This window comes from Calidris pugnax, unplaced genomic scaffold, assembly GCF_001431845.1.
Source record: "Calidris pugnax isolate Ruff unplaced genomic scaffold, ASM143184v1 scaffold63, whole genome shotgun sequence".
Taxonomy (NCBI): domain Eukaryota; kingdom Metazoa; phylum Chordata; class Aves; order Charadriiformes; family Scolopacidae; genus Calidris; species Calidris pugnax.
The window spans coordinates 1,145,412-1,167,096 of NW_015090852.1; the positions used below are offsets into that span (position 1 = coordinate 1,145,412).

The 21,685-nt window shown below is 35.7% G+C and overlaps 2 protein-coding genes across 10 annotated transcripts in view; one reads left to right on the forward strand and one right to left on the reverse strand.

The window, feature by feature from the left end:
• The window catches only part of RALGPS2 (Ral GEF with PH domain and SH3 binding motif 2), a 164,375-nt gene that overhangs the window by 90,879 nt on the left and 51,811 nt on the right, over positions 1–21,685 (forward strand). The gene's annotated exons all lie outside the window — the stretch shown is intronic.
• On the reverse strand, positions 1,268–21,594 carry ANGPTL1 (angiopoietin like 1). 2 transcript variants are annotated; one of them, XM_014943464.1, is made up of 6 exons: positions 21,524–21,550; positions 21,226–21,422; positions 13,105–13,963; positions 7,847–8,040; positions 5,305–5,575; positions 4,018–4,292 (listed from the first exon to the last, which is right to left on the reverse strand). In XM_014943464.1, exons 3-6 carry the CDS (start codon positions 13,928–13,930, stop codon positions 4,105–4,107), a joined length of 1,479 nt encoding a protein of 492 aa, XP_014798950.1. In that variant the 5' UTR covers positions 13,931–13,963; positions 21,226–21,422; positions 21,524–21,550; the 3' UTR covers positions 4,018–4,104. The 2 variants fall into 2 exon arrangements, with proteins under 2 accessions (XP_014798949.1, XP_014798950.1); XM_014943463.1 differs by having other exon boundaries at positions 1,268–4,292; positions 21,226–21,594.

A 21,685-nucleotide genomic window follows, 5' to 3' on the forward strand; every position in this document is an offset into this window, starting at 1 on the left:
AAGTTTTAAATAAGTGGCAAAAAGAACAAAATTGCCTTGAAACTACGGTTGTGCTAAATCTGGATCTGTCTTGGAAGACTGGCGGTTGAGTCCAATTGTTCTCAGTTGATCAAAGCTTTATTCCCCAGTAAGACCTGAGTAGATCTGCAGGAGTATTATTTCTAAAATTTCCTTCCCAAGGCATTTTACAAATATAAGAATCATATGGAACAGAAGTAACTTAAGTTGTTTGTTTTACTTACTGTTTTAAGCTTCCTTAATGCTATAGGTTATAATTCCTGAAAGGCTTTTTTTCTGCTGTTAACTTCTGGTGTAAAATCATGTGCAGAAGTAGTGCTGCTCCTGGTTTAAAATGTGTAGAAAAATGGACCTGAAAGTATTCAGTTTGAAATTGTGATCGTGGAGTTTGTCGGCGAGGGGGATTGATTGCAAGATCCATTTACTGTCATGGTAAAAGAAGGGGTGAGGTGGGGCTTCCTTCACTGTTGTTGGGGAGACCCTGCAGTTGCTGTGCTCCCCTAAAATGCTCTTAGGAAGAGTGCAGAGCATTGAGCCTGCCACACAGTTACATTTGCCATTGCGGATCTCCTCCGGAGAAATACTGGCACTGGTCGTTGAAGGATCCTGTTTGGAAGGTCATGGGGAAAGTGAGCATTAAAGGAATTTCAGCTGCGGTTTCAAGGCCGAATGTTTTACCCCTCAGAGATTACTAGCTTTACCCTTACACAATCAAATCCGTAATGTGAGTGTGGAGTTTTTTTCCATCATCATCTTAGCATTGTGAGATAAAGCTGAAATGCTTTTTTTTTTTGCGTAGTATCTGCCATGGGAATAGAGCCACAGAAGTACAGATTGTTTTCTTATTACCACAGCTCGCTCTCTGTGGGCAAGATAAAGATGTCCTTCCACGTTTAACTGGGGGGGGAGTAAAAATACTTTTCAGTTCCTTGCAATAATTGTATGTGAATCCAGAGTTAGAGAAATGCAAGCAAGAGCAGCACATTGTCACTGTGGACTCAGTAACCTAAATGTGAGTGCTGTGAGCCATGAAACACCAATAAAAATGTTCAACATTAGGCCCTCATTACATGATGAGGGATGTATCATCACTCTTGCATCACCTGACCAACTGAGGTAGCCAAGACAAATGGGAGCTGTATATGTAATGTTACATTTCACCTTAGAATAAAAACACATTCTCAAAGGAAGTCTTATTATGGAGTTATGATTAATTTGAGATTGCACAATGAAACAATGGAGCCATATCTTGAGAAGTAAGATTTTTATTTAACTAAGCAGTACTACCTTGTGAAATATTTTCATATAGCTGTCTTTCAGGAATCATATCCAGAAACAGAAAAGCTGAAAACAGGGTATTGAAGTATTCATCTGATGAATATTCAGCTACTTTACTGATAATGCTTGCCATAGACTGGAAATACGTGTGAAAACCGTGTTTCAGGTTTAGCACAGGTTAAACTCTAAAGTTGTGCTTGGTGAAATCTGGACTGATAGTACGGGAATGGTGAAAGCTATATCCTTCACAGACAAACTGCTTCTGAATGTCCAGTGCAATAAGCTTGAGGGATGCTACAGCCTCTTTTGAAAGACTTTTCTTAAAAAAGTGTGAGAGAAAACATTTAAGCTTCTTAAGACGTTTACCCTGCTTAAAAAATTCAACCCAAAACCTAAGAACTGATAGAGTTACAAGCATTTGAAAGTAATAAATTATTGTACGGAGTATGAACCAACCTGAAAAAGAGACAGTATATGCTTTCCCTCCTTATAATCTTAAATGAGCAATTTAAAATTAAGTCTTTCCTTTCAGTGCACAGCATTTGTGCAATCTGAGCTTTCTCAGTGTATTTTGTCATAATGTTTAGTTAAGGCTGTCCTGCAGCTTTAAATTGGGGAAGAATCACTTTTTAGATGTCCGACCTGTAAGATGTGATATAAAAGCTGAGCGCAAGCTAACTTAGGGGTTTCTGCAAAGTACAGCTTTCACTGACTGCACTGAATAAACAAATACTGTTTTTGTAGCAGGCAAGAGATTCTTGTGGTAAAATAAGATCTGTCCCAAGGAGAGGAAATCTGTCGGTTGAATGAACTAAACGTGTCAAAGTGTTCATTAAATTGTTTTGGAGGACATTTGCAACTTTTAAACTTACCCAAACCGCTCTTCTATCCAGCTACCATAGAAAAAAGATAGATTTCAGATAGTCTGAATTTTAAATGTTTGCAATCAAAAAGCATTTTGTGGAACACTCAATCAATGAGGTCTGTATAATATTTGTAATAAACAGATATTCTCTTTATGAAGAACAATTTCAGAATTGTAATCTTATATATTTGTCAGTTAAAATTGTTGGAATTTGGGAATGGAATATGCTGGAACTGATTCCCCACCCACCAGCAAGTATTGTTGAAACTTGTTGGCTTTGATCTCTGACCGAAGATTTAACTACAACCCTTGCAGTCGTATATTATCAATGAAGCTTTATCTATACCAGAGGATGTGTTCTGAAAGCAGAATGCTGTTTTCTGTCCTCTGAATTACAAATGACGTTTTGCATAGCAATTGATATCGACTAATTTAACATAACAATATTAGATTATTCTTTTAGCTATTTGGGTTTCTTATGTTGTATAGGGACAAAGTTCCTTAAAAACCTGACTGCACATATGAGGTGCCAAACAAATACATTTGTTACAATTCAGAACAGTGTATTTATTTTTTGTGTAATAAGAAATTGTTAGCTGTGTGGCTAAGTACAATTATTAAATAGTTTTCTTTACTAGGAAGAGAGCTTTAGTTTTGGAGACTCTGGTATCTAAAGTGAGCATTTTTTTTCTTCTGATTTTTGCAAATATCTTGGTTTTATCCAGGATATTCTACAGCTGTTGTTAAAGGTTGGAAAAGTATTTTCTGATTAATTTATTGAGTACTAATTCCAGTGGAAACGTGATATCTAGAAAGTAGAAAATTTAATATAGACCGTGTCAAAAGTTGTATATGTGTAGGGGAAGTGAAATGTGTATGTCATAAGAGCGGTCCAAGTTTGGGGTGGCAGGGAGAATACACTCAGAAACTGATTTCTAACCTTTGTTTTACTGTGTCAGCAGAAAGCTGTGTTGGGGGAAAATCTCTATATTCAGAGACTAGATCCTTCTCTAAATTATTATGTGTGAACACTTGTTCAGACCTCATCATGTCTAATGGGGAGTCAAGTCATGATTTTAATATCGGGGCTTTTTGTTTTGCCATTTAAGTTCAAAGTATCAAGAAATATTTGTGTGTAGTTACGATGTTTGAATATGGGGGGTTGAAAGTAAAAAAAGTACTGAGCAAAATTTGGTTGCCTGCAGTTTATCAATAATTTCATACAATTATTTTTCTTTTTTTACATTAGGAACATTTTGCCTAATGTTTTACAGAAAGTATGATATGCAGATCTTAAGGAATTCTCTACACCACTAAGAAATGTTATATTTTGTTTAATTCATCACTTATCATTTTGAAATAATTATTTGTTGCAAAAAATCTTTCTGTTTTGGCAAAGCTAGAGTATCTTGAGTTTTTTGTGTAGCTTCTTGGAGTACATCTTAAACAGTAATGTGAATCCAGATTTTCATTGAAAGTAATACCAACAGTTTTAAATAAATTGTTAAATAGCTAAACCATTTTCACATTAGAGCAAGACAATGTCATTTCACATATTTACATTTAAGGATTGAGCTAACCTGAAAAAGAATAAGCTTTTTAAGTGAAAAAGCTTGTATCTTGTCATATATCTGGAATTTTTTACCATCTTTAATCACTGTTTACATAAAGTATGTTGGACTTGAACAAAGATAAATATGCTTTGCAAGCACAAACATCTGCTTTTGTGAATGTGTGTTTAAAAAAACACCGTCTGTCACAGTAGAAAAGGTTTTTAAAATAAGGAGCAGGGAACACAACAGGGAGGGGGGAAAGACAGGAGAACTGTAGACCTGCTTTTAGATTGTGCAAAATAATGATTAAAAAGTAATACTTTATTTTTCTGGAACTCAAGTGTTGAGAAGTTTATACGTGATCACTTGAGCGCTGTGGGATTTTCCTCCTCAGTCTATAGGCCTGATCATCATTTGAACTGCTTTCAAGGAGTAGGAACCTCCCCGGTACTCAGCCCAAAATATTCCATCCTGATACTTGCTCCTGTAGTGGCCTCCTCTGTACCACACCCCGTTGAGGTTAGAGTGGGCACATGCATTGTACCACCAGCCGCCTTTGTGGAAGTGAGCACAGTTTCCTGTGGAACAGAAAGAAATGGGTGATCTTCAAGATTAAAGAGGAAAACTGGAGATTATCAAAAGCTTTCATATTCTGGTTTATTCTTAGAGGGCACTTTGAAGTACTTCGTAGCCTGTTGTGGTCCATATCAATTGCTGCTTCTACCTAAATTGTAAATTATGTTGTAACAGCAACCATTCCCTGGAGGGAGGATTATTGACACCGTATTTAATGTGAGAGCTTGAAAACTAAGGAGATCAACTCTTCTCAGCCTACCAGCAGTGGTTGTCTGTGAGCTAACATTCAAGGAACTCGGATTATGTACTGTTTAGAAATACTTCAGTGGAAGCAATGTGAGTTGATACAGTCCCAAGCAGCACACAGGGCCACAATTCCACAAAGAGTTGCTGTAACTTGAGCATTTACTATTACAGGCTTGTTTAAGAGTTTGCAAGATTTGTCCAGCTTTATGGTTATTGACAGCTGAGAAAAAGCATTTTGAAATATTACACTCCCTAACCTTTCCTTTACTGCTAAGGCTGTAAGGGGAAAGCTCGAGGACGAGCATGGAAATGAAAAAAAAATTGAAGGAAACGGCATGATCAGCCTGTTTCTCAAGTATTGGTACATGACAAAGCCTGTGCACAACTGCAGTTCCTTTTATGCTGTTCAGAGGCTTTAATTCATGGTGATTATTGTTATGTGACCACAGCACTACTCTGGGAGATCACCTGGACAGGTATTCTGACTGCAGAGTCACGTGCAGGTGATAAAGATGTCATTAAGCTAAATATAACGCTTGCTCAAGTGTGCCTGCAATGAGGGCAATAGAATTTGAATTTCTGAATGGTGCAGGGGCTTGAAGGGAGCCCTGTCAACACGATTTTTATCAGTATTGATTTGAAGCATCTTTCAATAGAATTGTTTTATCAGAAGTTACATACTCTTCTGTACTATGTGCTTTTTTTAAAGGTGGTATCACTAATGCAATCTACTGTGTTCACTTTTTGCATACATACTAGTTTCCTTACCTGAATACATATCCCTGTCTCTGTCCAGTGTTGTGAATTGCTTTCCATTGTGCCATATCATGGAATCGCCTGCGTTTCCTTGGTACGTTCCTAAGCGTAGCCTGTAGAATTCGCTTTCGGGCTCCAGGCGGAAACTGCTGTATTCTGCATAGACTTTCTTATTGCTCCAGTCCTCTAACTCAATCAATAGTCTGTAATTATCCTGATTAGTAAGCATGTAAATATTTTCTAGTCCCAGCCAGTACTCTCCATCAATGTTGCCAAAGCCTTTCTGTACAAAAGAAGATCAGAAAATGATGTTAGCTTAGTTTTTCTTGTTTGTCAAGATGTTCATCAGCAGGAGTATTGTAAAGTGTATTGAAAGCCCTTAAGCTTCTGAATGATTGCTCAGCCCATGCATTTAAATACTTTTATTTTGCTTCACTTGGCCATTTACTGGGTTGGACTGCTAGCTGCAAGAGGTACTACAAGAAACAGAAAAGGTGGCAAAACTATGTTCTCTGTGATGTTCTCTTCTTTTTAAGATAGAGGGAGAATAGAGAAATTGAAACAATATATTTCTTGACAAAGCTATGGGAATCTTTTAGAATGTATGAATAATGAAATTTAAAGGGGTATATTTCCAGGTTGGAAAAGTTATTTATGGATCAGCAGTCTCAGTCTTCAAGGTAAATAAATTTGGTTGCCTTTTTAATGCAACTAGCGTTGGTTTTTGACTGCAAATTTGATTACGTAATTCATGTGTGCTCTTTATTAGATCTATTAGAAATGAAATATAAAGACATCTTTCCTTTCAAAACACAGACTACCAGTACGGTAGCTGTGAAGTGATATTTCATATCTGCTGTCTCCTGTCCCTGACTAAACCAGTGTTGTTAATGTTTGGTGTTGCAGCTAAGGTAGGTACATCACCCACTGTAGCTATCTGTTATGTTCCTAGTTTCTGAAATCTTCCTGCCCTCCTCAGGCCATGGAGTATCAACCTACAGTTGATTCCTTGCTTCATATCACTTTCTGTGAAAGTCTCCTTCCAGTAGATAAACAGTCTAGGCTCCTAACTCAAGCTGCAGTTTCACAAGTGACTAAAGTAGATCTAGCATCGTGCTGCTGCCAAAAATGGTAGCAGTGCTTTTCTCCTGGCTCACAGCCACATTGACAGTACTTCCCTTGTCTCAGTGCTGTAGCTCTGCGGCCACACAGAGATGGGGAAGGAAGTAGAAATGTGGGCATGGGAGATGTCTCTTTTGTCAGTGGTGCAGGCTTGAGTCTAAAGCTTGTCACAGAGGTGTACCTTCAAGTTAGGTAATAGGACTACCATCTTCAGCCACTGCAATTTAACGACCCACAGAGGTGTACCTTCAAGTACCTGCAGTTAGGTAATAGGACTACCATCTTCAGCCACTGCAATTTAACGACAAATCTCCTGGGGACAAATTTGCCTGAGCTTGAGCCATTATTAGACACTGGTTATACACTGTTCTCCATTTTCTTTGCATTATGTTTAAAATGTTTATGGTCTCTTTAAAACCAACCACCTACTTTTCTGAGAAGACTTTGATTAACTGCTATGAAGGTATTACTATTGTTTGAATCATTAAATTCCAAGAATTCAAAAAGTGAAAAATCCTCATAGTAATCTTTTTATCATTTGCATTGTATGGATAATGTTTTTAGATTACTGATTGAGTTAAATGTGGCTCAGTTCTCTCTTTGCATACAACACATGTGGCAATTGTAGATCTATTTAAAGCGAGCACTGCATCATAGGGGAAAAACCGTGTCCTATATATATAAGCCAGCACATTATTATTATTATTTAAATCAGTTTTGCTGTCCAGCATATAATTAGACCAAAGCATCGTGCATTTGTTGTCCTAGGCATTGTACCTGCCAGTGCATAGTATCACTATAACATACAAGAATGTGTTTCCCTTCACCAGCCATACATCTTCAGATTTCTAAATTAATTTTAAGAAATTCTTTCCTTTAATTCATTATTAGGAATTTTTTTAAGTTGAGGCCCTGATCCTGCAAATGTATTAATGTGCTTAAATTAATAATTCCACTGACTGAGATTGCTTATTCATAAGGGAGACAATTGAGCTTGTCAAGTACTTGCTGTAGCTCTCAGTGTGTTAATAAAAATCATATGTTTAGGTAGGTCTTTGTAATAAGTGACTTCCCAGTCACTGTCTGGAATAATGTGTGTCTCCCCAGTTGTGTTGTGCGTTACAAATGCAGGCTATTTCAACAATGAGTCAGTTCATACAAAGTTAAGTAATGCATTGAGTCAAATAGGACAATCCCACTGAAATACGTTTGCCTCTGAGGGATGAACAATCTTATCAATTATAATTGTTCATAAAATTAATTTCAGTGTCTAACTTAAGCAGCTATTTCTAGCTGCTCGGTGCTTGTCATCCAGTACAACCATTTGCAATGAAGAATTGCATTAGAAATGTTTGCATCTCCTTGATTGTCATGGATAATGTCACTGCCACACTGAAATGAAGCAGTGGATTTTCTGCATTCCATAATTTACCTTGTAACTGTCCCAGTTCCTGAAAAAGTTGACAGATCCATCTGTCCTCTTCTGAATAACTGCCCATCCTCCAGGGTCCAGGCTGTTCTCACACCATAGTTGCATTGGCTCATTACTATTTTCAGGTTTGATCATATAAATCCCACTGTTGGAATGCCCAGCTTCCTTGGCTTGTTGGCAGTCTTTGAATGGCCCTTTTTGAAAAGAAATACTGTAAGCATTCAAGCTTGGCTATGCAGTGACATTGTTCAAGTATATTTTATAATGCTAATGGAAGGTCAGTGATTCAATTGAGGTAAAACTACCATGGAAACCAGTGTAAAAAGTTACCGTCTTAGATTAACCGTGTACACATAAGTAAACATGCCAATATCCTATATATATGTTTTAAATAAAAACTTCATTTTGCTAAACAGTTAATAGACTTTGGTTACCAACACCTAATTTTTGACTTTTGTCTACTCTGCCAAAGATTTATACTCTGACTTGTGATGTTCAAGAAGTGCTTTATAATTTTCATTAACTATTTTCTCCTGTACCACTTTTAAAAAAGGTAGATGCCAGTTTACTTTGTTGTGTCCTAGTGTGCCCACTTCAAACTGGAAGCTTAAACCAGAACAAATCCAAGACACCCAAGCAAATCCCCCCACACACCTGAGTACATAAATAGTTTGAGAGCTGCTGTAAGAAATTTTTACTGCCAAAGTCTACAGATTCGGAATTTAGTGATAAATTATTTCTTATACTGCATAATTTTTTTGCCTTTATGTACTTAACCCAGTTCTAGGATGAGCCAGCTAACTGTGGGTAGGAATCTTTTTAAGTTTCGTGTGTCATCCTGGTGTGATATGTGTAGATGCATAGTGATGAAGAAAATAAGCAAGCAATGGAGAAGGACTTCGGAGCAGTTAAAAGGGCTCTCATACTTGTTTTCAGGGCTGTGATTCTCTAAAAATGCTGTTGCTGTTGACAGTACTGCTTGAAAGCTCTATTTTAGACCATGCAAATAGTGGTTTTACAAATAGTACTTAGAGAAGAGTATCTGGTTATAAGAAGCATGCAGCTTACATATCTCTGAAAACTTTGTCTAGTTTGCCTTTCAATTTTTAGTAATATTTTTATGTTCTACTTTTCAGAAAAGGATTTGTGTTTGTGTATCATTACTTCAGTTGATTTAGAGAGACTGGTCATTCACTAATGAAAAGCAGGATGTATTCAGATGACTCTTCAGTGGGGGATGCCCTAAATGTATCTGAAAACTCATACTCAGTGAATCTGAAAATAAAATTACCTACAGCTTTCCTCTAATTTTAGAAGGCTCGTTTTCTCAAATGTACTTGGAAATTCAGAGAAAACGCATCAGTACCAGAAGCAGCAAATATGCAAAGAAGCATAGAAGACAGCTGTTGGGGTTATTCTTTAATGAAAAGTTGAGGTCGAGTGAAAGTGACCTTCATTGCAGATTAAGGTTGCATGACAAAAGCAAATTGAAAGTCCTGCTTTTTTTAGATTGTAAAGTAGTAGTTGTCAGTTGGATAAATGAGGAATTCGCAAGAAATCCATAAAGCATTTCATGTGAATTACAGTACATAAACTTTGTGCATTTAATGAATGTGACTTCTTAGAGCTTCTGACTGTGACAGTGCTACCAAGAATGCTGCAGACATTGAGTCATCGTTGCCAAATACTGACGGTATGATATGCAGCAGTACTTACAATGGTTTTTGTCATTCTTGCAGTAGTAGCTTGGGAAAGAAATACTGTGGCTTTGGTATATGACTGCTTTTTCTCTTGTTCTCAATTAAAATTTCCACATAGTTTGTACACGGAAAGTGTACTCAGTTTCAAAGTCTGTTCAGTGGATAGATAATTTCCTGAACTAAGTTGGGTCTCGTTTCCTTTCCTTGAACTTTCAAAAGTAAATTTGGGTGCTGTATAATTGAACAGGAAGGATGGTCTAGAAGTATTATTGTAAAGCAATTGCATTAGAAAAAATGTAAACAGACAAGTAGTATTTTTTTGTAATGTTAACTGAATATTAAGAATAGCTCAATTATATCTACTGTGTGTTATTTCATATGATTTCTGCTGGAGGGGGAATTGAGGACTCATTTTCCCATGAGAGACCTAAGCAGATGTTTGGAGTGATCTTAATTAGCTTTTGCAGCAGACAGAATTGTACTAGACTGTTTATATAATACACTTTGATCACTTCTGAAATTCAGCTGGCGTTAAGGTCACAGGATGCAACTTGTCTGATTTTGGATGCTCAGATTTGTCTATGTGCTTATCCTAAGTTAATGCTGTAGTAGAGGTAACAGGCTTCTGCTCTTAGTGTAAGGAAATCCAACAAATCCTATAACTTTTGGTGTATAACCTTGAATCTTTTTTGAGAAGTAAATTCTTTGTTATATGTAATTATTTTAGGTTCAGGGTATAGGAACTGATCCATTTCTTATTCAGTGAAAAAGCTGAGATTTGTGAAACAGCATAAGATTCTCCACAGTGCTGGTGTGAGTGTTGACTCTGGCTAGTGAAAAAAGCATAATTACTCTGTTTAAAGTCGTTATCTGTATAAGGAATAAACATCTTGTGCATATCTAGTCTTTTTTAACAGACTGTGTACACAAAGTTGCCGAGACAATAAGTTATAAGTTAGAAATACTCTGGGAAGATGATATGTTGTAATGTTTCATTTCTAAAACTTGGGTTTAGATGTATGATTTAGTACAGATCATATTCTATAGGAAGTTAGATGTAGTAGAGGAGGAAAATGATGAAGTATTTTAAGTTGGAAGCTTAATTAAATGATGGCTGAACCCTATTTTAAGATGCTAAATTTTATCTTGAGCAGATGATAAAGAAGCTGTGCTTGTGTAAGCTTCAAGTAGAGAATTTTTTGGGCAGAAGGAAAATTCCAAAATAAAATTGGGCATATATTAAAGAAAGGATGTTACATTAACTGAGAGGTATTAGGAGCAGAGTTGGGGGGTGTGTGTGTAATTTTCAAGTACTCTACTTGAAACTACTTTTTGCAACATAGTGGCATTAAAATTCGGAACTGCTGGTTATTATTCCAAGGATTAAGATAACTTTTAAAACTAATTCACAGGAATATTATTCTTTCTCAGTTTTTAGAGCAATTTTTATGTGAATTAACCAACATACTCTTCAGAAAATATGATCTCATCCTTCTGTTCCGTACATGTTGTGAATTTTACTCCCCATTCACAATATTAAGATGCACATTGCCTCTTCTGTAAACTTCTGCTGCATGCAACTATTTGTTCTTCAGGTACAATAGGAGACAGCTCCTACTTGTTTGTTCAGTTGCTTACTCTGTCATAACCAAGTCTTTCACAGGCCTATTTCTAAATGGGACTGTTTGGCTTTCACTGATCTTTTTTGACATCTTTATGTGTTACAAATTGTCATCATCTTTTAGCTGGAAAGGTAATTTTTTATGACATAGACAGTTTTTTCTGTGGACCATTAAATACGCTTACCTTAGTTTAAAAAAACATCAGAGATAATAACTGGGAATAGTGTTGCAATTTAGAAGTTTTGGGTTTGATGATTAATGCTCTACCAGTTGTAGCATTTATCAACCTTCATTATCGCAAGGCACTGCAAGAAACACTTAAGCTTTAAACTCAAGAATCTAGTATTAAATAAAGGAAACTGACTAATGTTAAAATAAATTTCCTAGGATTTCTCTGTATTTCTTGCAAAAATGGATTAAAACTGAACTTTTAGGGGCAAAGGGATTAGGGAAAACCATGGTAGATAATTTAGAGAAAAATGTTTAGTCCTATTTTATTTTGTATGTACAGCAGGCATATACTGAGAAAAAGATGCAGGTATATCATAATCTTGAAGCATGGGTTTTCTGGGAAACAGGAAGTCACTGTTTTTTAGAATTATACTTTTTCTGCCTGACCAGACATTAACGTAATGCTTTTATATTAGCTGTTTCCTTTGTGTCATGATGTGCGATTTAAATTCTCGTGACATCTGGCATTTTACTTGGGCTTGTGCCTGAATTTTCTGCAGATCCTGAATAAAAATAGTTGTTCTTTAAAACAGTAGGTAGTTGTTTGTAATGCTGTAGAATAGTCACAAACAAATGTTTGTCTTCATCTTAGGAATCAAGTTGAACTTCCAGCTGTGACTAAAGGCAATTTGAAAGAAAAACAAACCCCCAAACAACAAACCAACAACTCAAACACAAAAAAATCCCAACCTAACCCTTTTGCTGTGAAAGATAACAGAAGCCAAGAGCAAGCGCTTGAATGGATGTCTGAGGAAAAACTTGGTTTTCTGAATCCTTAAAGTTTTTTATAATTACAATTTTCTCAAAATTTTAATGAATTGAGACCCACAATAGAATTCAGGGCTGTTCAGATGTAGCTAGTTTTCTTGTCACGAGTTCTGTTTCAGTGATGAATTAATTTATCTAATGACCTGAAGAATGTAACACATGATGTGATGTAGTCTTCTGAATGTATTTTCATAACATTTATGGTATTAGTTTAACTTGCCATCCCCTACTGACGTCAAATTATTGGGAACAGGGTTCTCATTTTAAATTTTCAAAGCTGAGTGCATCAAATTGGATCCAGCCTTGATTCACTTATCTTCCCAAACTTATCTTACTCTCCTGAATGTTTCAACCAAATACTTAGAGACTTATTGCACAATTGTGTTGATGGATTTAGATATTTGTTCTAAAGCAGCTCAGAATAGAAGGAGTAAAATTCTTCTAGCAGGATTAACTTCTGGCAAATGTATATGTGTAAGTATAAAGGATACCTACTTAAAATTACTTCATTTAAGATGAATTAGCTTTTTTTCACTATTGCTGGTTACTGTAACGTGGCTAATAGACACCTTCAAAGAAACAGGCCTAAATACTAGGAAGTATATGCTAATATTAAATTTTCATTCCCATAACTCAAACCTAGCTGGGAGACAGAAATCCCAATACTTTGTCATTTAAAGGCGTAAATTCTTCAGATTGAATTTCTGAGTATCAGCTATTTCAACAAATTCATCTTACACAGCTATAGCTTAAGAATTAGACTGTTTGGCAAATTAAAGTTTGTGGAGGGTCAGGGAGGGGGGAGGGAAAAAAATCAGAATCAGGAGCAAGGGCTAGCTCTACCAGACACTTTAAATTCATCATTCTATTTCTGTAGCCATGACAGTTTCCCTCTGAAATAGAGAAGTCTCAGGTTAAATAGTGATAGATAACTCACCCTCATTAATTAAAGCCAGTGGTGGTACTCTGAAAGGACTCTTTGTAGGAGAAGTAGCTGGATCGGGTGGTGGCCTTACATCTCTGTCTCTAGGGTAACCTGGATCTCGCTGTATCTCGTTACCTCCCAGAAGAACAGGGGTGTATGCCTGGCTGTTAGGAATGTGCTGTGGCACCACTTGAACAAGAGGTGGAGACCCATGGGTGTCCTGTCGTGAGAAGATTCTCAAGCACTGCTCTTCCAGCAGTGAGATAGTCACAGACTGATTATTTACAAGATCAGTTAGTGCTGCGTATTTTACTTCAAGCTCCTTGTATTTTGTGGCCATCTTCAACATTTCTGTTGTAACATTAAGGACTTTGTTTTCCAGTTGGGAAAGCTCAAGAGAGTTATCACGCTTTCGAATTATCTCATGCAAGAGTTGCATATAAAGTTGGGTCACCCTAGAGTTCATGTTACGGCTTTCTTTCCTCAGTAATTTTACTTCATTCACAATGTTTCCGTCCACGTCCACTACCAATTGCAAAATGTCAATCTCCCGCTTTTGCTTGGATAGGACATCCTTCAAGTTCTCTATGTCCATTCTTGTGACTTCGTCTTTTCTGTTACCAGTTCCTGGTCCATTAGTATTCACGCAAATTGGCCCTGTAATTTTTTGTTCTGGGACCAAGAACGTGTAACCACATTTCTTCCCTTCCTCTCCACCATCTGCTGAACGAGGGTGCCTCCGTTGGGATGTTTTATCAGGTGTAGATTGTTCTGTACAGCGCCCGATAGACAACAGGAGGAACAATAGTACACCCAAAGTCCATTTAAATATCTTCATTTTGATGCGAGTATGATGACTTGTCAGAAGACACTATTGAACAGGTAAAAGATAAATAATTAAATTAGAACTATAACTAAAGGCTTCCACACTGCTTGAACTACCTAAAATGATGGGTTTGCCATGCTTACAAGTATGTAGACAACTCTTTGGAATCTGTTACTTGAAGTTAGATTCCATTAGATTAGCTTCAAATAATAACTTTCTATCTTGAGCAGCAAACCTTAAAATTTAGATATTGGATTTAGTAGAAAAGTTGTTGCACCGGGTAAACTTTCAGAAGCAATGTTCTGCTTAGATTATCTATCATGATTTCATTAAAAATTTGACTGCTTAGATCTGCACTCACTGCAAGTAAATGCACAAGGTTATAGAACGTACAGAATGCTTGCAGAATGTCTTCATGGAAAGAAAGTAGGGAGACAGTGATGACTGATAGTAATTTCAAAAATATTTATATAAATTTTGGAATTTCGATTACATAAGCCTTTCTGGTGCTCTTTTATATTTACATATGTATAAATAGATGTTTAAATTGTTAAATACTATATATGTACCTGTTCATATATACACACATTTTTCAAATTAATATACACACAGATACAGCATATTTGAAAAATACAGACATATCTAACACTATTTTTGGACATTAGTGTTAGGCAGGAGTTTAGCATTAACATAGTTGTGTTAAACATTGAAAATTACATATTCAAGTAACTTTAAATTTGTAAGGAAAGCCTATAACACTGTTTGTTCTGTATTTGTGTCCCTACTTACTTGTCTTCTGAGATGAATACTTAAAATTGTTGTCACAAACATTTTTGTCCAAATAGCACACCCAATACCTTAGTGTTATCAATATAAATACCACACTGAAGTGTTTCACTCACCTTTAAAAGAAAATTTATTTCTTTTAACTTTGTGTAAAGAATTAAAATACAGTGATAAAGATCCAAAAATGTTTTTAGGGAACCTGGCGGTTTTTAGTGTTTATTTTTTTAAATATTTGAGATAATAAACAAAGGTAGCACTTAAATCTTGGGAAAAACCCCTCATTTTTCGTATCTTATTTGGTTTGTCAAGCAGATCACTCTTCCTTATCTCAGCTGTTGGTCTGGCTTTCCTTTCCAGACTGCTATTAGTGGTTGTACAAGGCCTTGTACAGTGGCCTTTGTATAGTTACAAAGAGAAATAAAGTAAAACTGGAGAAAGTTAATAGTTTTCATGCTGTTCCTGCCAAGTTTTAAATTTAAGTGCACTTGGCAATCCTGAAACAGTCCCTCTGAAGGAGAAGCAGACCAGTGCTGCTCCCTTTACATTCACATTTACAAATGGTAAGGTGACTTTTGTGTCAGGTCACTTCTTCCTGTTCTCTTACTGGCTTTAATATTATTGCTACAAATGTCTGCTCAACCTCAGAGTAAACATATGAAGTCTTTATTTTTTGACTTCGCTAAGAGCAGTGGTTACAAACTTCAAACCATGCTGTACATGCAGTCAGGAACTATATCTAGGAATCTTGATCAAATGTTCCACCATTGCTTGAAAAATACCTTTTTGTTTGACTGGCAGTTATATTGCAAGCCCTGCTTCTGCGAGGGGAAGAAAACACTTGCTTTTAACACATACTGAAAATAATTTCTTACCCTACATAAATTGAGGGAATACATAAAAGTTTGAGAATGTTTATATTGAAAAAACTATTTATGTATATTTTACTGTTAGTATGAAGTAGTAAGTGTTTTGTTGTCTGTTAGTAAATATTTTTCTTAAAACCAGAACTTGGTTAAATGTTTTGTTAATATTTCTCTGGTGAAAGTGTAACTTCTGCTTATTGGGTGTGGTGTTTTTTTTTTAAAAAAGTATCACTTTTCTCCAGAGCTAATTGTATGTATTTATTTAGTAATTTTAGACATTTAAATATTAATCACTTGAACAGTGCCCAGAGTTGGAAGTTCATTAGGTTAAATTTTCACATGAATTATGGTACACACATGTGAAACAGGTCTAAGTGTGCTTTCTAACTTGACGAGGATGAGCTGAACTAATTGTCTGAAGTTTGAAACCTCTTCACATCTAAATTATTTTTCAATACTTTTATGTTCAGTGTTTGCAGATGCAGGGAAAGTGAGTTCATGGCATATGGTTAAAGATGAAAGCGTAGTACAAGTCCAGTATTTTACTGTTTTCACAGTATATAATAGCTGCTTCATAGTCTAAAAAGGTGAATAATACTTTAGTTCTGGTAGTTTTTTACGACCCTATACAGTTACTTAAATAATGAATAGCTGGGGGGTTTCCCCACAGCAGCACATTTTTCCCCTGAAATACGTTAAAACTGAAATTAGTCTTTCAAAACCAAACATTTTGCAGTGTAGCGCACCTCATGCCTTTATTTTAATATTATATGTGTTAATTTTGAACTTTTACACTTATGTGTTAAAAGTTAGAAGTTCTGTGTCTATATATGTGCTGTCAGACCATAAAATGAATTAAATGGTCTAATATAGCATAACCAAATGCAACAGCTGCATAATATTATGCCCTAGAACTCAGAAATAGTTCAAATGTCTTGTATTAAGCTGAGACATTCAGATAAGCAGGGATGAGTTCCTTCTGAGAATCTATCTGGTAGGGATATATGCTTCCATGGAAATTTTGATGTTGAAAAAATTAAACATATTGCGATGTTTCTTGGCGTGTTGGTGCATCTTAATGCCTAACTTGTTATACAAGAATAGGTTCTGAATAAGATATTTACCTGGAGTTATAATCAGCTTAGAAGGAAATGAAAATACTGTTTCAGAAATTTCCTGATGTTCTGGGCAAGCAGCTTAAAAAAACATAAACTATTTATCCAAAATATCACAGAATGATAGCCTAATATGTAAGACTTAAAAATGACACATATTAGAGTTGGGAAGTAGTTTTAGAGGTGTTTTTTTTAATCAGACACATTATGTCCCAGATTCCCAGGTTTAGATGTGTAGGTAGTGTCATAATTGTTATGAGATAAAGTCATTGAGGCTCAGGGATCAATTTAGGCAGAACAACAGTCTCAAACCCTTCCTGCAAGTCTAGGGTTGCTTGTGGTGAGTGGGGCTGCTGAAATACCTCAATGCAGACCTTGGAAAATAAGTGAGAGGGATTGTGATTGCAGATACTATTGCTTTAAAATACATTATTTAACTCTTTATGAACTATCATGTTTTTTAAATTAGAATAGACTGTTGTTTCACTTGGTTCTGTTGTGTTTCTGTGTCACCTAGTTTTGGGTCTCAGATTTCCATAGAAGTTGCATTCTGTATGTTCCGGTATGCTAATGTTTTACTGCTGCTGCAGGAGAAAATGTGCAATTTGCTACTATTCATAGCAACACAAACTTCATCATCTTGTCAGAAATACTCAATGCTGTGGATAGAGCTTCAATACCATTTTACATTTAGTACCATTCCTTTTTCTTCTGATTTTTTTCTTTTTCTAGACTGATCCCCATGCAAAAAAAAAGCTTTTTTCCAAAATTGGTCTTTGATTTGTTATTGAAAAAACTTTTTTTCCAAAATTGGTCTTTGATTTGTTATTTTAAAAGTGTTCCAAAAATTCCAATTTAAAAGAGCAAAATAAACCAGTAACTGTCATTTTCAACTCTGAGAAAATACTGTAACATGGGCTGTGTTAACGCCAAAAAATATTGTATTGCTTACAAATGTTAGAGTTGCAGGAATGAGGAAGTGTGGAAGCTAGTGTATATTCGGTGGTTTTTAACTTTCTATACAACAAACTATTTGTTCTTTGTTGTACTGCTGTGACTCACATTCAGCAGGATGCAGGATTTGGAGACCCATAACACAGACTAGAATCTGTTCTTTCCGAGCTGCCAAAGGCTGCTTCTCCCTGGGTTCTTACAACTGAATGTAAGGGAGGTGTTGCAGATAAATGTGGATATAGGATTCTCTTTGTGTGGAGAGTGCAGTATCTGTATGTATCTTTATTAAGAATATTTAGTAAAAGAATATGATCAAATGATAAATACCAACAGTGCCCCCTCTTATAAATCTCCATTTATAAACATATAAAACAATGAAGAGAAACACAGGGTTTTATTGGGAAAGTGATAATACTGAGAATAAAGATCCTCTGAACATGATACCAGTTATCTGAAAGATTTAACAAAATTCCAATTTAAAAGAGCAAAATAAACCAGTAACTGTCATTTTCAACTCTGAGAAAATACTGTAACATGGGCTGTGTTAACGCCAAAAAATATTGTATTGCTTACAAATGTTAGAGTTGCAGGAATGAGGAAGTGTGGAAGCTAGTGTATATTCGGTGGTTTTTAACTTTCTATACAACAAACTATTTGTTCTTTGTTGTACTGCTGTGACTCACATTCAGCAGGATGCAGGATTTGGAGACCCATAACACAGACTAGAATCTGTTCTTTCCGAGCTGCCAAAGGCTGCTTCTCCCTGGGTTCTTACAACTGAATGTAAGGGAGGTGTTGCAGATAAATGTGGATATAGGATTCTCTTTGTGTGGAGAGTGCAGTATCTGTATGTATCTTTATTAAGAATATTTAGTAAAAGAATATGATCAAATGATAAATACCAACAGTGCCCCCTCTTATAAATCTCCATTTATAAACATATAAAACAATGAAGAGAAACACAGGGTTTTATTGGGAAAGTGATAATACTGAGAATAAAGATCCTCTGAACATGATACCAGTTATCTGAAAGTTCTGTTATTGATGCTACGTGTACTTCATTTTCTCTCAAGCTCTGTCTAAGCAGCTAAAATCAATACAACCATCTAGATTCTCCTATCGCTACACAGAGCAAGTGGAGACTTTTGTGGATTTTTTTAGCTTAAAACTGGATTCATAATGTTAGAAGTAATACTGATGTGGGGAAACTCTCTTAATACAGGAGAGGTGTTCACATGAATTTTTGATATATCTTTGTACTACAGTAAGTTGCTTTACTCTGTGTAAACAAATGCTTTTCCGGTAAGTCACTCTGCCTTTGCTGAAATAACAGGATTAGTTTCAATTGTATTGACTGGGATCCAGGAATAATACATTCTCGGGTTTTGTTAGTCCCGATACATGATGGATTGAGTCAGAGAATTCTGTTTCTCTGAGGTTACCAGGAATCTGATTCCTTTTAGGAAAGGCAATCTAAAAATCTTCACGTGTTTTCAAAGTATTCCCTGAAAAAGTGTCACTTTTAAAAATGATAGATTCTTAGAATTTGTCTGCAGAAGACTTTTGTAAATCTTGTCATACTAGATATTCTGAAAACACAGCAAAATATCGTAACACTTCCAGAGTTTTTTGGTGACGTGTTTGGTAGTGCTTTTTTTTTTATGTGGGGGTTCCTGTACATTTGTTTGCAGTCGTTGTGTGGGTTTGCACCATTTTAACAGGCCAGTACAATGGAGTGGTGCATTTTGTGTTTGGAAACGTGTTATTTAGAGGCTTCAGAACTCTCTGTAAAACAGATAGTGAAGACGTTAGGCGTCTAGCGATGTTTGCTATAGGAAACTTCATTCATTTGTGTAAAAATTTTAAGGACAGACTAATAGGGCAAGCTACAAAAAAAACAAACAAAGTCAGTAAAACAATAAGTAAGACCTGATAAAGCCATATAGTTACTAACAAAAGTTTAAAGGTTCAGAATTTCCATTCTTCGAAGTAAATTCCTGTAAAACTTTTTATGGCATATTTTTCCATCGTGCTTCAGATTAATCTTGTGGCAACAGCATAATACGAATATTCCACTATTTGTTTTAAAATAAGCATTTCAATATTTGAACTCTAAAGTTGGAAGACAGTGAAGGAGAGAAAGTTAAGACCTTGCACATAGCCAGTTTATTGCTTTGAAATTATTGACTCAGCTGTTTTCATTTGTGAAAGATTTAGGAATTGTTCTAAGCAGCATAAATCAAAACCTTGGCTAATGATGAATGAACGGAGACTGGTGTCCAAAGCACACAATGTAGGCTTCAAATGGATTTTTTTGTTGTTGTTTAGAATGTTTCCTTTAATATGTAAAGAAGTACAAAAGGATAGTAAGAAAATGGGCTTGAAAACTTGGAAAGGATCCATCTTTCTTGTTTGTCAAGACTGTTCAGACTTTTTTTCCTCCCATAGCTACTACATCTTAATTAAGTTTGCTTTCTCTAACACTTTGTCTCTTCTTTTAGCATCACCCCTTTCATTCTTTCTTACTGTGTCAGACATTTCTGAGAGTTTGTTAATACAAACACATAACTTATATTCTTTTCTATTGTTCTGGATTATTTACCAAGTCAGCATGAAGAAAGGCAAAAAGTAGAAAATAATTTATTACCAACTCTTTTGGTTTTTTATCTGTACTTTTGTCTTCTGTTTATAAACAACTTTGTTTTAATCATTGACTTGCAACTTTATCCTCCCCCCTCCTTCCTCCCAAAGAACTGTAACAAAACCCTCTATTTTCAACTTAATATAATGTTGCCTTGTATGTTGCATTTTGTGTTTATGAAATGAATCTCTATTTAGACACAAACTGCCGTTCAGTGGAGGTACAATTAACCTCCCTATCGTTCCACAAATTGTTAAAGGAAGGGATTAGTGCCTGTTACAGCAATGTCTTTGGATTTTCAGCTGCACAATTGTTTGTGCTACAAACTTTACTATATTCTGCATCAATGTATGACTCGGGTTTCTTGGTTCAGACTACTTCTACTGCTCAGAAGTACCATAAATAAAAATTTAGTTGAAACGATATACAATGATTGCTACTTACAGAAGTGCGTTGATTTACTTAGGACTTTTTACAGTGGTTTTATTGAGGTATCCATTTTCTAGTTCTAGTAATGCTAGGTCTATGCTCTGGTGTTGGGTGAGATCCAGCTTCCCTGAAATCAATAGCATTTTAGACTTTTGCTTTCTGGTAGGATCAGAATTTCAGATTAATATGTTCACAATACTCAAATTACATGCTTAGCAAAGGATCTGGTAGTACTAATTTTCTGTAACTGTAGATAACAATCTACAGAATATTTACAGCTAAACAACTGAAACATGTTCACCCCTACAACTGGAATGAGTTAGTCTCTGCTCTTAAGCAGAGTCCTTTTTAGTTCTGAGTTTCCAAAGTATAAAAAATGCCACAAAAGTGAGTTTTATATTTTACTTGTCAGGCTTAGAGAGATTTATTTCTTCACAATTGTATGTTGAGGGAGACATATGTAGAATTTGCAAATAGCTCAAAATTAAACTTGCAAGTAAAAATAACTTTAAAACTTACCACGAAAAAAAAATCTTCCAGCTGTTCTGCTTCTGTGGTAGATGGAAAATCCAGAGACCAAGTTGCTTTTTCTTCCTGTATTACCCGATGCTGTGGATTGTTAATCTGCAGTTGGAGTTGAAAACTGCTTTTGTCTTTCTCTGCTAGATCCAAGCTGCATTGAGGAATTGGGTTTCTCCATATGATAACCAAGCTAACTAATCATTTTAAAAAAAAAACAAGAAAAAGGAAAAAGTAATGTTCCAGTATGTATTATTCCAGAAAAGAGAAAGAAACGTTTTTTGAAACTGTGTTTTACTCTCATATGCAGAAGTGCACTAACCAGCTACAGCTGACCCAGATTCCATATACATCACTTTTGGACAGTTTTTTTTAAACAAACACACACTCGCCTGAGACGTTCAGCCCACCTATGATGTCACCGCAAACACACTGGGAGCAGAAGAAACTCCTCCTTCGG

What these genes read in the sequence shown, in the direction of transcription:
- ANGPTL1 (XM_014943463.1), bottom strand. Translation starts at nt 13,930, where the DNA reads ATGAAGATATTTAAATGGACTTTGGGTGTACTATTGTTCCTCCTGTTG. An exon ending in ACTGGCTTTAATTAATGAGG is followed by an intron (nt 8,041 to 13,104) that starts GTGAGTTATCTA and finishes CTTTTCAAAAAG; the next exon opens with GGCCATTCAAAGACTGCCAA. An exon ending in AGACAGGGATATGTATTCAG is followed by an intron (nt 4,293 to 5,304) that starts GTAAGGAAACTA and finishes TCTGTTCCACAG; the next exon opens with GAAACTGTGCTCACTTCCAC.